The 17,306-nt window shown below is 37.3% G+C and overlaps 1 protein-coding gene across 2 annotated transcripts in view; it reads left to right on the forward strand.

The window, feature by feature from the left end:
• SPoCk (secretory pathway calcium atpase) overlaps positions 1 to 17,306 on the forward strand; it is a 328,667-nt gene that overhangs the window by 222,832 nt on the left and 88,529 nt on the right. The window contains exons 1-2 of one of the 2 annotated variants that reach the window (XM_081745871.1): positions 9,715 to 10,171; positions 13,593 to 13,787. In XM_081745871.1, the coding sequence (XP_081601997.1) occupies positions 10,073 to 10,171; positions 13,593 to 13,787 (294 nt within the window). In that variant the 5' untranslated portion in view covers positions 9,715 to 10,072. Of the gene's footprint in view, positions 1 to 9,714; positions 10,172 to 13,592; positions 13,788 to 17,306 lie in introns of those variants that run through there. The other variant, XM_081745872.1, reaches the window with a different exon arrangement.

The raw sequence follows: 17,306 nt of genomic DNA on the forward strand, positions 1-17,306 counted from the left end.
GCTTTTGATTTTGAGCCATTTTGAAAATCGGCATTTATTTTCGCGTTTCTAAACAGCTGAAAACGGAAAGCCACTAGGTGACTTGTGATAACGGTATCTCACGCAAAATAATAGTGTCTAGGGCGCTCTTGTTTCATATTTCAATTATATTTTATCTATTTGAAGATATCACATAATTACTGTAAAATTAACGGTATTTTAATTTCGCCTGGGTGAAGACTCTTAATTGAAATACGAGATACCTTCAGTGGAAGTTATTGTGAGAGGTAGGGTGAAAGAGGAGCAAGGTTGCAATTGGTAGAATAGGTTACCCGTATCTCTTGATCTCAAGGTTAGAGATATGATATTAACAAGTACTGTATGAATACCATCGTTTTTTATTTGTTCTATGATAGAAGATAGGGGAGAAGCGTAGTCCAGTGGTTACAACGTTGGATTCATGTGCACGCGGGCTCGATTCCCGGCCGGTGCTTCCCCAATTTTTGGCGTCCACCTAGCGTCGTGAGGCAAACTGGGAAGTTACGACGTGACGGCCATTTGGTCTAGAAAGAAAGCACCCGATACGACGGTTAGTGATAGAGCCACGCGTCAGTCGCTAGGTTGGACTTATGGGGCGTTTACACTTGGTCGATTTAGTCGCACGGCTAAATCGACTCGTTGCATTTGCGACTAAATCGAAGCAACTAGGCCGAATCAGATCGATGGATGTGTTCAATTGTTTAAACCGAAATTGAATGCTGCTTGTCGACTCGCTCTCTTCTGGTCGATTCGAAATCGACTGGCAATTTTAAAGATGTCCAAGCAAGCAGTAATTGGTACAATTTGCGGTGTTATAGCAGAAGAAAATAGAACGTCTTTCAATTCAGTTGCCAGTCGATTAGTCGCCTTCGATCAACAAGCGATTAAATTGAAGTCCCGTTTACACGGTCGATTAAGTTGAAAGTGACGTCAATTCAACTGAATCGAACGCAAATCGACTAAGTGTAAACGCCCCATTAGTTCCACCAATCGCTAACAGATGGCGTGGAGTGGCTTAGGCCCACAAATCGGGCCGTTACGGCAAATGTTTGGTTTCTTTTTTATCATAGAATATAAGAAAAGATGTGAGAAGAAGAAGGAATGAGGGTTACAATCATTATAATACGATTTGTTTTCGTAATTTCATTTAGAAGTTATCAGAATCATTCCGTATCATGAGAAAACCGCGAAGGATGTGATATGTCAGTATTCAAACCGTATTTATTATTGCAATATATTATGTAATGACTTGCATATTAGCAGTTAGCATACGCTCTTTTGACATAGGAGATCTGGCTTCGATTCCCGGCGGGAGCTCATGTGATTAGGATTCCAGGTTAATCAGTAGGTCCACGTCTCATATATATAGCGGGTTAAGTTTAGAGTTACCCCTCCGCTTTTTATAAAAATCAGGAAAATTTACAGTAGAAATGAGGTAAGAAATGATAATTTGAAGTTTTTATTTGATGTTTAGGAATGTAAATTCGGCAGGAAAGACTTATGTTTAATACGAGAAAAGGTATATGAAAGTTAGTACTATTTGCCGGATGCGGAAGCATTCGCGGAAGGTTTCACCAGCATGGTATTGTAAAATATGGCGAATGTGGCGAACAGGTGTAACGGATGCGCAAAAATAATGAAGAAAACCTTTTAAATTTTTGTGAAGCCCATGGAGTACTGAAGTTAAGTGAAATGTAACAATTTTTAATACTTTAAGCACTGTTTTTTGTATGTTGCAAAGTCCAAGGGCAACTCTGGACTGGAGGGGCAACTCTAAACTTAAGCCTATATAGCTGCTGATAGGGACGCTAAACTAAAAATCAAATCAATCAAATCAAGACTTGCGTATCTTTCAGCATTGAGAAATCTTCATTGTGTTAATACAAACGCTTGATCAAACTTACAGTTCTTAACCATGAGTCGTGCGACACTGAAACAGTAACAGAGATATGATATTTGTGTGAATTAGAATTGCCCACGAAATTCTTAAAATTTCTCGTTTCGCTTCGAAAGTGAGACGGGAATTGTCATTAGGGTATGACTATAAAATTTTCAGCTCAAAACTGCACACGTTCTGACTTCTTTAAAATCATTCAGACGTCAGAAACAGGTCAGTGTGTAAATTAGTCCCTGCTTACTTTACCAATACCTAATACATTTATACTGTAATTTCTCGCGTGCCAGCATCTCTTGCCATGCCCATAAGAAATTTGGCGTTTACATTTGCTGTATCTATATACTGTACAATACAGTTATAATGACTATACAGGGTGGCCCAAAAGTAGGTATACAGTTCCGTATTGATCAACTCATTACTTTTTTATATCATTTCTTATTGTTATCCATCAGGTAGACTTAGTTTCTTTATAATTTGTCCTTAATGTCTTTCTAGTTATATATTAAACTTGGAACAGCCAAAGCAAATAAACCTATAAGCTAGAATGGTATACTTGATCAGTGCAGGGGTGTAAGTCTACTTTTGGGCCACCCTGTATTTTTAGAGAAGTAAGAATGAATATCAAAATTAACTATAAAATAGCTAGAAGTGAAAAGAATATGGCTAGGATTGCTACTAGTGCTGAATTAGCAACCCTGGACTTTTAGGCCTACCTTTGTGCTTATCAGCGCCCTGAAATCAGAGTTCCTGCCTCTCTTCGGTGAAGTAATTCAATGCTTATGAAAAAGTAAAGACACGTTGAAGTTTGTTCAACAAACAAGCAACTGCTAAAACCTCTGCGTAGCTTTCGAGCACTACTACGAACTAGGGATGGCCATTTCCGGAAAACGAGTTTTCCGGTTTCTGGAAATCACATTTTCCGTTTTCCGGAAAATTTTCCGCCTTCCGTTTTTTCCGGAAAATTTTCCGTCTTCCGTTTTCAATTTTCCCTTTTCCGGAAAATGTGGCCATCCCTACTACGAACTATGGATCATGTTTAATGTAGGGAATTTCAGTTTAATTCTTGCCTCTTTGTTATTACCTTTACAAGGAGTAAAAGTACTGGGTTTGTTATTTACTTCTTTCACTCGCATAAAACGGGACAATACTATCTTTTTCTCATCCACTGACGGGACGGCCGGGACATGCCCCTAAAACGGGACTATCGCGGTCAAAACGGGACTGTCGCGGTCAAAACGGGACGTACAGTCGCCGTAATTGTTATACAAGGTATTTCTCGTCTCCTGTCGAATTTGAAAAGGTACTTCTTGTCTCGAATTTTGTCTTCTTTTCGAGACGAGAAATCTGTCGCCTCGTGGACAAAAGACGATACTACAGAGCAAAATGTGTATAAGATACCGAGAAATCGTTCTTTGATATAAGCTCAATAACACAATGTGAAACGAAACTCTCTGGTTGTATGTAACAAAGGTAGTCAATAGCTCTAGAGTGATATCATTTTATTTTGAAATGAGCCATAACGTCAAGTGCAGTGAGTTCATTACAAACAGCGCTTGGTGTACTTCGAATGACATTGAAAATCACATATTTCTTAGCGCTTACATCATTAGACTCGTTCACCGTGGCGACAAAAACACTCGCATTTAAAAACAGTGTATATGGCAGGCCTATATCTCGGATTTGATCCGTGTGCCAGTCATAAATGCTTTTATCAACAACTCGTTTACACCTCATTCCTTCGCCGAACACGAAATAAGCATTAAACAAGGAAAATAAAGTTCTAACCAGTAACTACCTATGCGCGGGTTCGTTATCAGTTTTCAAAACAATTTCATGAAATGTACTAGAGACTGATTGAGTTTTAAACTTATCAACTGCTATTATCTGGTTTTGTATTATTCCATTTATAGCTATGAAATCATGTGTGTTCTTCTTTCTCACCTCAACCATAGGTTGGTGGGCAACATGGAAATTTTAAAACGTTTTCTCTCTGTTGGGAGAGCTGTTTTATACTTTGCTAAGATCTCTTCTTCAGAACTGCAGCTAAATATTCTATCCTTGGTCTTCCTCTTCCTTTCCTTCTGCCTTTCCCTCTATCAACAGTGATCCAATCGAAGTGCCGAATAAGATGGCCAAAGATGCTGTTTCTTCTTTTTCCTATTATCTTCATGATCTGTTGTCCACCATTAGTTTTAGTACATCTTCATTCCTTTTCCTTTCGGTCCATGATATGCACAGCATTCTGCGCCAATACCACATTTCAAATGCTTCCAGCTGGGATATTTCAGCTTTTCTCAATTTCCACGTCTCTGATCCGTAAAGCGTCACGCTCCATACTAGGGTCTTAATAAATCGTTTTCGAACGTCCAACGGCACATTTCTTGATGTCAACAGGCCTCTTTTCCTATTAAATGCTTGTTTAGCCTGCGCTATTTTGGAACATGTCTTTTTCACTTCTTCCGTCCGTTTATTAGACTTCCTAAATAGGGGAATGTCTTAACGTCTTCAATTTTCTCTCCTTCTAGTCATACGTTTGTCCCTTGCTGCCCCGCTCTTGTTCACTTTATCACTTTGGTTTTCTTCTTATTTATCTTCATTTTGCATGTTTTCTCCAGTTGGTCGTTCAAATTTAAAAGCGCTTCCCTCAAGTCATTTTCGTTCTCCGCTATCAATGCTGTGTCATCAGCAAACTTTATTGTACTGGAAACCTGGCCATTTACTTTTACGCCTTTCTAGTTTTCATCAAAGAATTCTTTCATAGTTTCTTTTATATAACGTTGAAGAGGAGAGGTGAAAGTCCACATTCTTGTCGTACTCCTTTACTTATTCTTGCTTCTTTCTGATCTCTTCCTATAACAGCTGTCTGCCTCCTGTAAAGTAGGTATATTGTTCTTTCATGTGTGTTAATGGAGAATAGCAGTAATAATTAATGCCTAATCATGAATTCAATTGTAGGATATTATTACATCTATCTCCAAAACATGTTATAGTGTTTTCAGTAACAGGTGCTAGAATATTTATCTGTAATATTAAATCTCCTTACTCCAGCTCACGAGAAAGCATTGGCTTCGAATCTTTTATTCTATGTGTCTTCTTTCTTTGGTTATTTTGGATAAATTTTTCATCAGTTACTGGGGCAGAGCACATTTCGCTAAACTTAAGGTTCAACAAGTAGAGATTTAAAAAACAGTTTTTTTAAGGAGGCTTTTCTTTCATAAAAGCCGGCTTTTTAGGGAAAAACGGAAATTTTTACTTTTCTTTTTTTGTGTTTTTCTTATACAAGTATCATCCTTGTTTTCTTGTAACTGCTTCTACAATTAAAAAAAGTGTCTACAACATTCACTGTATGTACAGTCCCTGGCTAGCTATTTATTATTATTATTATTATTATTATTATTATTATTATTATTATTAATTTCTAAACTGCTATTTCATTGCTGGCCACCAAGTGTAACTTATGTAACCTAACATAACACTACTGTCAGTTTGGTTTGCCTAACCAATTTATCAAGTTCGTGAGAGTTATGCATCTTGCCATGTGCGCTGTACGGTTGCCTAAATTGAAATTCGCAGGCGAGAGAAAGTATATAGTGCATAATAAGTCAAAAGACATGTCTAAAACTCATATTCGTTTTGATATAGAATTTCGCTAACATCTCGTTCTGTATTAGAAAAAAAGAATTTTATTGTGCACTTCAGATGCTCTATTGAAACCTATATAAGTTCAGTTTACAAAATTAAAGCTTTAAACTGCCATTTTGGATATGATGTTAGCAACAGCATTATTTCAAATTTTGCTAGTAGAGGCAAGATTATTCACACATATATGATAATTTCACACCGTTATTACTATATTACTAAACAAATGATTAAAAGATACGAATTTCTCAGACTCAGCGAGCAATTATTCCCCCTGTCATTCCAAAATGATGTCCCTGGATGTTAGTTTAACAATAGGAAAAGTTCACTGTTTACAGAATTTATTCTTATATATATCGTGTCAATTATTTACATGATAATGCTCAATAGATCAGGGGCGCCCAAAGAAAATTTTCTAGGGGCGACCCATCTCCATGGTTGCTACATTACATCCGGTATTTCTGGTAAAGTATTTAATATACGTGGTTTTCTATATTACGTATACACTTTCGTGAGCCAAGGGGACCTGGACCCAACCCTGCCTCCCCATCGGGCACCAACTCAATAAATGCTATTTATATAGATATATATACACTTATTCCGCATAAGTCTCTGTATATTAAAGTCGTGTTCAGCTCCAAGAAAGCTGAAATCTTAGTTTATCACTATCGTCAATTACTCGCTTCGCTGGGTTAAAATAAAAATTAGTAACATATTCCGTTAATCAGTCACTTTTTACTATTACTGAAGCATTCTCTGATAGACATTTTTTTTTCTTAAAAATTAAATATTACAATTGTGGACTGAATTGAAAAAATGAAATGAAATCTTTAAGTTTTACATCCCATGGTTATGCTGGTTAGGCTAAATGAGACGGTGATAATGAGAAATGAGTAAAATGGTGGAATGAAGAAAGTGGGAGGAAACGGGAGAACTCCGAGAAAACCCACGAGCACGGTGCTTGTCCACCACAAAGTCCACACGGGGCGAGCTGGGATCGAACCAGGGACTCCAAGCTCCGGAGGCGAACGCTCTGCCACCATATTAGGGCCCAGAGCAAACAAGTGTATTGTGGTTTCTATGATAATTTTACTCCTAATACGTGTAATTAATACATGCCATTCTGTTTGCGGGGCCTTCGGCAAAGTGGCTATGGGTACCGTTAAGATGGGTCTGCTACTCTCGTTGTCAAGTACACACAACAACATATTGCAATACAGGTACATCCATGGACTCCACAAGGGAAGGTATGGCCTTTCTCTAACAAGTAAATGAACAGTTTGTGTTAAGATTCCGGACATAAGCAAATATTTCCTGAATTTAATGCTGCAGTAGTTTCTTTATTATTATTATTATTGTTATTATTATTATTATTATTTACGTTTACAACTTCTGTTGCAAAAATATATATTATGTCCAGTAAGTATTCTGCACACCCCAACATCCTTAACACTCCCCCAAACTTTCTTACACACACCCATGGGCGTAAAAATTCTGACTAGGGATGGTTCCATTCCTGGACCAAGTACCTGGGGAAAACTTATATATCATCTGAAAGCTCTTGCCATGAGAAGTACGAAACCGTTTTCAAATCACGGGCAAACCCGCAAACTGACCATATGGGGCCAGTGTGTTGGTGTTTGTGACCCTATGTATGGTATATTCGACAGAAATAAAAATTAATGTTTCGATGCATCACACATAAGCCCCTGAGCCAATCATGTTCATGTTTGGCTCACTGCTAGAACGTGACTCGGGTAAGGGTTGAATAGTATCACTTTGCACCCAAACATACACTTTTCGTCAGTTTTGCCAACGAATTGTAAATACAACGTGGCAGATGGTTTTTGTACTACTAGATATAACACGGCATAAATATCATTCGTCACTAGAGAAAATATATTTCAGACATATTCCTCTCCCAAGAACCCCAGTTTGTCAGTGTTGCCAACCAAGTATAAAAATAAGAAATTGTAAAACAGGTTCCATACGATGAGACGTTTATATACCAAGCTTTGCAGAAACATCACACGAACTATAGCAAAAAGATGTTGAGTGCGGCCGTCTCCTAAACATTCTAGGTTGTCAGTGTTGCCAACAAGTGTAAACATCACAATGTTAAAAATGGCGTGAATCTCATTGAACGAATATATGAGAAAAGTGATAGAAGCAGCATTGAACAATGGAGAGTATCCCCATCTCCCAAAAAACTCAATATGGCAGATAATTAGACTGTGGTCCATACTAGGTTTGTAGTATGTTAGTGAACCCACAATCACCCATGTTGTCAATTATTATATGTTTGCCAATGCGGTAGACTTCATGCAAAAATCTTGAATGTTTGCATTGGTTGGCAACACTGTCACACCGGGGTGCTTGGGAGACGGGGACATATACTATGTTTTCCATTGTCCAATGCTGCTTCTGTCACATTTGTCACATATTATTTCAATATCAGTCACGCCATTTTCAACATTGTGATGTTTACCCTTGTTGGCAACACTGACAACCTAGAATGGTTGGGAGACGGCCACACTCAACATCTGTTTGCTATAGTTCGTATGATGTTTCTGCAAAGCTTGGTGTATAAATGTCTCATCGTACGGAACCTGTTTTACAATTTCTTATTTCTATACTTGGTTGGCAACACTGATAAACTGGGATTGTTGGAAGAGGAATATGTCCGAAGTATATTTTCTCTAGTAACGAGTGATGTTTACGCCACGTTTGTATGAATATACATTGAGTGGTACAGAAACCATCTGCCACGTTGTATTTACAATTCGTTGGCAACACTGACGGAATGGGTCTATTTGGGTACAAAGTAATATTATCTAACCCTTACCCGAGTCACGTTCTAGCAGTGAACCAAACAGGAATATGATGGGCTCAGGGGCTTATGAGTGATGCATAGTAATATTCATTTTTATTTCTGTCGAATACATACATAGGGTCACAAACACCTACAAACTGGGCCCATATAGGGTCAGTTTGCGGGTTTGCCCATGATTTGAAAACGGTTTCGTACTTCTCATGGCAAGAGCTTTGAGACGATATATAGGTTTTCCCCAGGTACTTGGTCCCGGTATGGTATCATCCCTAGTGAGTAAAAGTTCTTTGCGTTCTTACTGATTGTGTCATATGATACTACCGTGAATACCGAGATGGTACACTCCGCATCAAAAAAATTGCGACACCTAACGCCGTGCAGCTAGGCCACCCAATATACACATTCTTATCCCATAATCGTGACTGGTAAAGAGACCCCCTCTCTCTCCTCCTTTCTTCTCTCCATAACTAAAATTAGCTAACAATATGAACGCAATTCTAATTTCAAACTACACATGCATCAGTATCGATAAAATAAAATAACAAAACCGAGACAAAACAAGATTCATAAGTTGATTTAGGGAGAAACTGAAACACACACAATGAAAAATTGAAACGAATGGATGTATATTACACAGAGGTTCAGAAATGAGCCAGAAAGAGAGAGAGAGAAAAGGCGAGAGAAGAAGAAAAACAAAAGGGAGAACAGATAAAAATGTGAAATTTTAAACTTAGTAAGAAAACAACCTAACATTATAAAGTTCCATTACCAGAAATCCAACAGTAATATAGAAATAACGTTTGTTTTTATATTTTTTGAGGACTATTCGAATATATAGAGGATACTTGAAACATTCATTAAGTCACTTTCAAGAAAAACATACTCAATTCCCTCTTGACGCTCAAGTGTACACTGAATAAAATGGGCTTCAATCCTGCTTTGCACTGGATAAAGCGGCAAATTATGGTTTAGCCCCTTCCTTGATCATATCCTGGATCCGCCACTAGGGACCCGCAAAATGTTCCGAAGTCGGGCCCCGCATCACCTAAGGCCGGCCCTGATAACACTATACAGTGCCTGTGATGATGAGGATAGCGATATTGACTTCGTACTATTAACACAAATACTGCAATTGAATAACGTACGCTTTCTTATAATTACACGCGCTATGTATCATGAAGAAGTAACATTACAGGTCGTGAAGAACAATTAGCGATTTTTTCAGATACGAAAACTCGAAATGACAGACGCGAACGAACGTGTTTTCCGATAAAACACGAACTTGTAGTCAGCGCTCAGATCCATAAAGTTCCACGAAACTAAATATCTGCACATAACATAGAAGATCAATATTAAAAGTTTGCGATCGAAGACATCCTTAAATGAGTAAATGTTTTCTTCAGAACAAGTTGTATTGAACTATCGTGGTGTACCGTAACAAATTGAATCTTCTATTACTGTCACCTGATTTCGCTTGAACGCTATATAAGTTTCACCTTTTGCTAGAGACTTCGTTTTTCGTTGGAGGTATCGTTTCTGCTCATCCAGGTTTTCCGTTGCTCGGTGCAGAAAGCACAGGTCAGATGGCTGAGGATGGAGTCAGGAGAGTTATGTAGAATGGATGTGTATAATAATATAAAATGGAAGTAAGCAGTGCTTGCTTATATTGTAGTGCATAACAACTTAAAATGAAAAACCACAATAATACCAAATACGAGAGATTACCCCAAATCCATCCAGGCAAAGGCCGTGATGGTGAAATTTTGAGTAGCCCTGGGAGCCTAGAGGTAAGTGTTTTTCTGTCAAACAATTTCAAGTTGACTTTTAAACAATACAGCACTATTGTTAAGTCAGAATTTGACATTTGAAGTTAAAACACATATTATTTATTGTTTGTGGATCGCTAACAATAGTGTTCTGTGTAAATACCGTGTTTAGCGCCGATAAACATATTGAGTGACCCGTGAATGTGTATAAATCGATATCTGCAGTTCGAGCTGTCATGAATTTGAATTGAATATAATTTTTTGAATAAAGGAAATACTTAAAGTTAGTGACATAAATTAACTATATTTGTTCTTGCTCTTATAAATGCGCATGTGTGTGTACGTTTTCAAGTTATAATAATAGGAGTATTTATGCATGTACCCGGCGTAAATAGGCTGCGTTTATATGACATCGCGATATTGAGGTTATCCGGGTTACCTACTGTAGTTTTTTCAAAACTGTTCCTTGTGATTTAATTTTCGTTAATCTAATCGTGTTAATGCAAAGAGTATGTGTTTGCACGAGAAACATGTCAAAGTAATTATAGTTGAATGTGAGGGCTTTATAATACAGCAGTAGTGCGTTAACCTAATTTCATACAAGTAAAAGATGAAGTTTTAAAATTTCGAATGTACGTAGAATATTAATTAAGCCATAATTATTTGTCGTGCTATCCCCAAGTATTCAGTATACCAAGGGGCCGAAATGTCGAGAGTTAACGCCCTCAATGTTATAAAATGCAGAACATTTTTATGTAAAATCCTATAAAAAGTGCATGAAAGTAAAATTGTTGTAACACAATGCCATTTAAAGTTCTTTCAAGTGTAGATTGCATAGAATTGTTACTTAAGGTATAACAGGTTTCAGACATCAAAGTCTCAACAATTTTGTGCGTTCATAATTTGGTACAGATTGAGAAGATGAGCGCGACTAGAAATCAGAGATTAACTTCCGCAGATGGCGACCCCAAAGTACAAGATTTACGGGAAAATGAACGGAATCAGACGAAATGTCAGCGTGATAATAAGAAAAAAGTGAATGTTGGCGTTTAGAATCTCCCCTAACTCGTTTCATGGCTCCAGAACCGAATACCTTGTGTTTTTGTCTAAATTGTGATAAAGGTAGAATACAACGAGCCCTGCGGAACATTTAACCCCCTTCGCTGTCTCAGCTATGTTTTGTGAAGTAACACTGGAGATCTTATATGTGCAAGATTAAGGAGAAATTAGAAGATACCAAAAATGAATGGTCATCATTGAAGAAAGAACAAATAAATATTAATACAGCATTGAAAAGAGGTTCATGTGGGTCTTATCCGGGGCCGCCATCTACTACGGTTTAGCCGAAATCTATACATATATTTCACAGATGTGCCGCCGTATAAACTTGTTACTTGTGCAATGCTCCACATATTTCACCTAAAAAAAAAAAAAAAAAAAAAAAAGTCGTGGGTTACCGTATTTTGATGGGCAAAAATGCGGACACATTTCCACCTTCCTAACTTGTTACATAAACGAAGCGTATAATAAAGTGAACAGAATCACGGTGTCCATAGATTTGACCATTTAAATATAACGATATGTTGACAAAAACACAAGCGTAAAAAAGTCCGCTGAAAGAACCGGATGCATAGATGGAAAGGGACAGGGAAAAGAAGTCGAACGACCCACTACGAGAGCGATTGCCGTACCGTACCAAGATAACAAACTTCTACATTCCTCCTTGAGCATTGTTACCAGTATGATAGGTTGCATTAGGAGGACGACATCTAAACTTAGAAAATGCGGACTAATCAGGGAATTTCGGAAAATGTCCACTGGCGGAAATTTTGACTCTCAAGATGTGGGCATGTCTGTACAAATGCTGACGTGTGACAATCTATTCTGGCCTATATTAATCAGTACCCATTTTTTAATTTAATTATTTTTTTTTCCACATACACTTCCTTCGAAATAGGATCCAGATAAAAGATTGATGCAATAATTTTTAATTGGTTATTACCATATATATTCTTGTGTTGAACTTCTGAAGAAAATTTTCCATTCCGATTTTGGATTTCGTTTAGTGTTGCCCTTCCGTTTTTTTTTTTTTTTATTTTTTATTATTTTTTTTTTATTATAAAAATTAGAAAATTTACAGGAGAAATGAGGTAAGAAATAGTGATTTGGAGTTCTTATGTGATATTTAATTGTGTAAGTTTGGCAGTAAAGTTACATTTAATACCGATAATGAATGTAGAAATGTGTACTGTTTTTCAAGACACGGAAGGTTTCGATGATTGACAACATGGTAGTCGTATAGGATGGTGAATCGGTGCGTTGAATGTGATGTTTCCGTATTGAGTTTTAGAGAATTATGTAAGATTAATGAAGAGAATGTATCAAGTTTATATGAGAAACGGGTCTAGTCGCTGCTCTGGTAAAACTAAAGTCTTACCGGGTAAACTAACCAAACCTAACAATTTTTTTTTTTTAATGTTTTAACTGCTCTTTTTGTGGGTTTGAAACTGGAGGGGCATCTCTAAACTTAAGCCTTGATTTTGACAAATTCTTGTGCAATCTAGGGTGAAAAGTGGATAGTTCATAATTTTTCAGAAGTTTGTATAAGTTAATTCATATTACGTTCTCTATAATAATTACTACAGCGCTGCTATTATTATTATTATTACTGGTTAGGTAAGCTGCAGACATCAAAAATAAAATTGGTTAAAAAAAAACTGTTTTAATGTTTTTGGCAACCCTGGAAAATACGAATAGCAATCTTAGGGAAAAAAATGTGTTTTGGATCATATTGGAAAACCGCAGCAATAAAAGAACTTAGAATTTCAGGTTTATATCACAAGTGACGTTTCTTCAACACCGTTGAAATAACGGAGGAGTAACACGCATCTTTGAACCAAATTTGATACGTATGAACTGTATGCTGTGATGTGTTGAACTGTGCTGATGTTTAAACGTACTGTAAATTAAAATTACCTACATAGTTGTTAATAGAAAAATTCTTACTACCAGTTAGTATACTGCAATGTGGGTAGGCACACAAAAAAGGAGTGAAAAAAATTCTCAGCTGGAAACCGGAACAAAATGTAAACCGGGGGGACACCAGGAAATGTAAACGTGTAGACGCATGGTAATTCTAAATATCCTTCCAGCTACCATATGTAAATATTTGTTTCTAATATTTTCGGAGTCAGTTCATCAGTTAGAGCATTATGTCTGCTCTCTTGTGGGATTATTGATGTTGGGAATTATGGAAGTGGAAAGTTACTTATTATGAAGTCACATGTGCAATTATCAGATCAGTATAAGTCAACAGCTAGCCGTTCTTTCAATGAGCGATTCTGAGTTCTGACTTCGATTCTTTATTGATGGACATATGATTTGAAGCCCACTTTAAAATTTGTTGAGGCATTAACGCTTTCTGTTTGTTTTGTTTTTCCAGGGTGAGGAAGTGGAGATGTGGCTCACCACCTCAGAGGCGAGTACTCTGGGAGTGGATGAGGTTGCGGGACGACTACGAGCTGATCTCCGGAACGGTCTCAGGTGGAGGGAGGCGGAACTCAGACGCCAGATAGCTGGACTCAATGAATTCATAGTCAAAGAAGATGAACCCACGTGGAAAAAGTATATTGGACAGGTAAGACACAATGTGCATTATTATTATTATACTTGGTAGTTAGGTAGGTACCAAATGTACAGTATGTGGCTAAAGTAAAGTACTGAAATTCACGTATGGAATGCCGCACAGGTGCAATGTGATATGAGCCTTGAGCGTCACCTGTGTGGACTAGCGTAGTGTGTAGTTGGCGCGAAGATTATTGTACTCACAACAGAGAAGATGTTTATTGTCGAGCACTATTTCTGCTTATACGGTGCGAATTGTAAAAATGGGCTGAGCGTCAAATTCGTGGAAAGATTTCGCAAGGCGACTCCAAGTACTTGTCGAGTGTCGTATCTGTCATTGTAAAGTTCCGTCCTACTGCATTAGTGTTGTCAACGAAGAGGGATGAAAACTCGATTATTGACCCATCCTTGTGTTTTTTGCCTCGATAGAAATCTGCCGTTACAATGTATGCAGCAAGACGGTACTACTGCTCACATTGCAAGGGAATTACTTGTGCTTCTGAAACGAGAATTTGGGCATCACTTGATTTCCCGTGGAACAGATTTTCCATATCCTTTGCACTCCCCTGATCTCACGGCTCCAGATGGCTGCGTATGGAGTATTTTGTTGGAAGCAATTTTCCGAACAGATAACCTCCTTACCATTGTATCAGAGTTAAGTGAGAAAATTCGGCCATTTGTTTTGATGTTGAAGTTACCCGTGTTCATCAATCATAGGACCGTTATAAAGAGTGTATGTGATGTAATGGTCAACATTTTGAACATATGTATATATAGAGGGAGAGAGCGAGAGAGAATTAGTTGACATCCATTTAAGATGTTTATATGTTTGTTTCATTATGCTGTAAAACAAACAAATAAATAAATGTGAAAGATGTGATTTCAGTACTTTTTGTTTTGCTGCATACTGTATTTCTACACAGAAGAAGGAAAACGGTGGGTTTTAAATTGAACCAATAATATATTAAAAATGGTAGTTGATATATATAAAACACTTGAACTTCCTTCAATCATATAGAGCAATATCTCTAATATACTAATACACAAAACAGAAGTGTTTTGTTAGGCTAATCTAGTATAAAGTATTATTTATCTCAATCTCGATGAAAGAAGTCCTGGGCACTTGACTGATGAACGCTCAGGCCAAACCACTTAAAATAGAACCTTGAAATTTAGACAGTGCATAAGATTTGTGATGTAAGGTACCACTAAAGAACGGCTTTTGGAACTTCGACGAGGAAGAGGAAGAAATAAGAATGGCAGTTATTAAAATGTCCAGATCTCTGAAGGTTAGACACATAGAACTTGGTATATGGACTTCTCATTTCAAATAGACACGTATTTCAACATGAGCCATCCATTCAATAGGGCATCAAAAACTACCTGTAAGAAGTGATAGAATTTTTCGCGTCACTCTTACCGTCCCTGAGATATTGGTGAAAGAAAATCCGATTTCGGAAGCTTTAAGAAGCCATATCTCGGCAACTATAACTCATACAGAGATTATATTATTGTTGATCAATGCAAATATTGATTCAATAATTATTGCGTCATTAGTTAATTTCATATAGAATTTCATATAAATTACGAAAAAAAAAAAAAATCTTTTTAAGTTCGTTCTGGCGGTGCTCTTCGAGCATTCTCAACTATTTTATATATATATTTGATGTAGAGAAGAAAAGAGGGTAGAAAGAAAAGGATACGATGATTAATATGATAATAAGTTACTTATTTCTCAGAATTCGGTAAAGTTTGAAGTATGAAATTTACTCATTTAGAGTTCTAAAATAATTAAATATGCGTCTAGCGTTGTGTGACCTAGAAAGGATGCTCATATGAGAAAGTAAAAGGGATACCCATATGAGACGTTCGAATTGTGTGTGAGACTTCAGAGAAATTTCCAAAAGGAATAACGCAAAATATTGTCCATCAAGCGAGGACATTTTCTAGTTATGAACAATGACCAAGTTGTTGACCCCAAACTTGTTTGAAACAAGGTAATAAGTTGATATATAACACACTAAGAGTGAAAATGTAAATGGCTGGACCCAGACTCGAACACAGGATCTTCAACACACCGTACCGATGCGTTAACCACTACGCCACCCAGTGCACTTCCCAGAACAGCCACATATTCTCTCACTCCTGAAGTCAGTGCTTTCCACTCAGACCACGTGGTTTGTACCACAACCTAGTTCTCAATATATGGACACTGCATTGTCCAAATACAGCATCTAGGCTGTTGTACATTCCATTGAAATCGGACAAATAAGGTTTTATGATTTGGTGCATATCAGACAAGGTCGAGGAAACGGCTGACTTTTGGAAGATAGAGAATGCGCACTTCAAGCTGAGTTTTCTAATCATATCTATTTGATTAAACACTTATTCTGTGGTGTAGAATGTTTTAATATTTGTGCGGAAAGTCCTAGAAAGTTCTGTGAAGGAATATAAAGGAGCTACCAAAAATTTATATAAAACTACTGTAATAGAAAGTTGTGAAAGGTGATCATTATATTTCTCTGGGCTTTCATCGGTCTCTTGCATTCTTTTCAACGAATGTAACGAAAGTTTATTTTTTATTTTTTTTTATACTGAATTCTCTATTTCTCTCTCTCTCTCTCTCGGGGCCGCGGTGGCTCAGTGGTAGAGCGTTCACCTCTGGTGCTTGGGTTCGATCCCAGCCCCCTCCATGTGAACTTTGTGATGGACAAACATCGTGTGCGTGGGTTTCCTCGGGATTCTCTCATTTCCTCCTACTTTCTTCATTTCACCATTTCATTCATTACTCATCATCACCGTCTCCTTTAGTCTAACCGGCATACGCGTAGAACGTAAGACTCAATTTCATTTCATTTTCTCTCTCTTTCTCTCTCTCTGTTGTGTGTATGTGTTATTTGCGAATTTTTCAATTTTGAGTCCTCCATTTGATAGAGCATAAAAAACTGTCAAAGAAGTAATGGAATTTTTCGCCTCATTCTTACCGTTCCCGAGATATTGGCCGAAAAGGCTCCGATTTCGGGACATTTAAGGAGTTATATCTAGAGAACCGTAAGTCATAGACCAGCGTTTCCCAACCGGTGTGCTGCGGCACACTGGTGTGCCGTGAATGGGCCGCTGGTGTGCCGCGAGAAATCGAAACAAAATTATTAATTTTATAGCAATCAAATTGCAAAACGTAGAGAAAAATGTATATTTGTATTTCACATTACTATGAACCTCTACTATGAATCTACAATTTTAAGTTTCATATACTGAGAAAAATCCGTTCTCCAGACAGCGATATATTGTACAAATATACGGAAACCTCTTGCTTACTACAGGAATCAGTACGAGGCATACGCTATCCTTATGCTATATATGCACTGCCTAGATGCATCCTAGATGCTATATATGCCTTAGATGTTACATCATGCCGTTGCAGACTATTTCGTAACTTGAAAATTTAAAATATCATTCAATCCTTTCAAAAAAATTACCTACATTTGTGTTTTAAAAATAAGAGATATTTGTTTGTTTGTTCGTTATTTAG

The sequence above is a fragment of the Thermobia domestica genome, chromosome 18 (genome assembly GCF_964235325.1).
Source record: "Thermobia domestica chromosome 18, izTheDome1.hap1.1, whole genome shotgun sequence".
NCBI lineage: Eukaryota > Metazoa > Arthropoda > Insecta > Zygentoma > Lepismatidae > Thermobia > Thermobia domestica.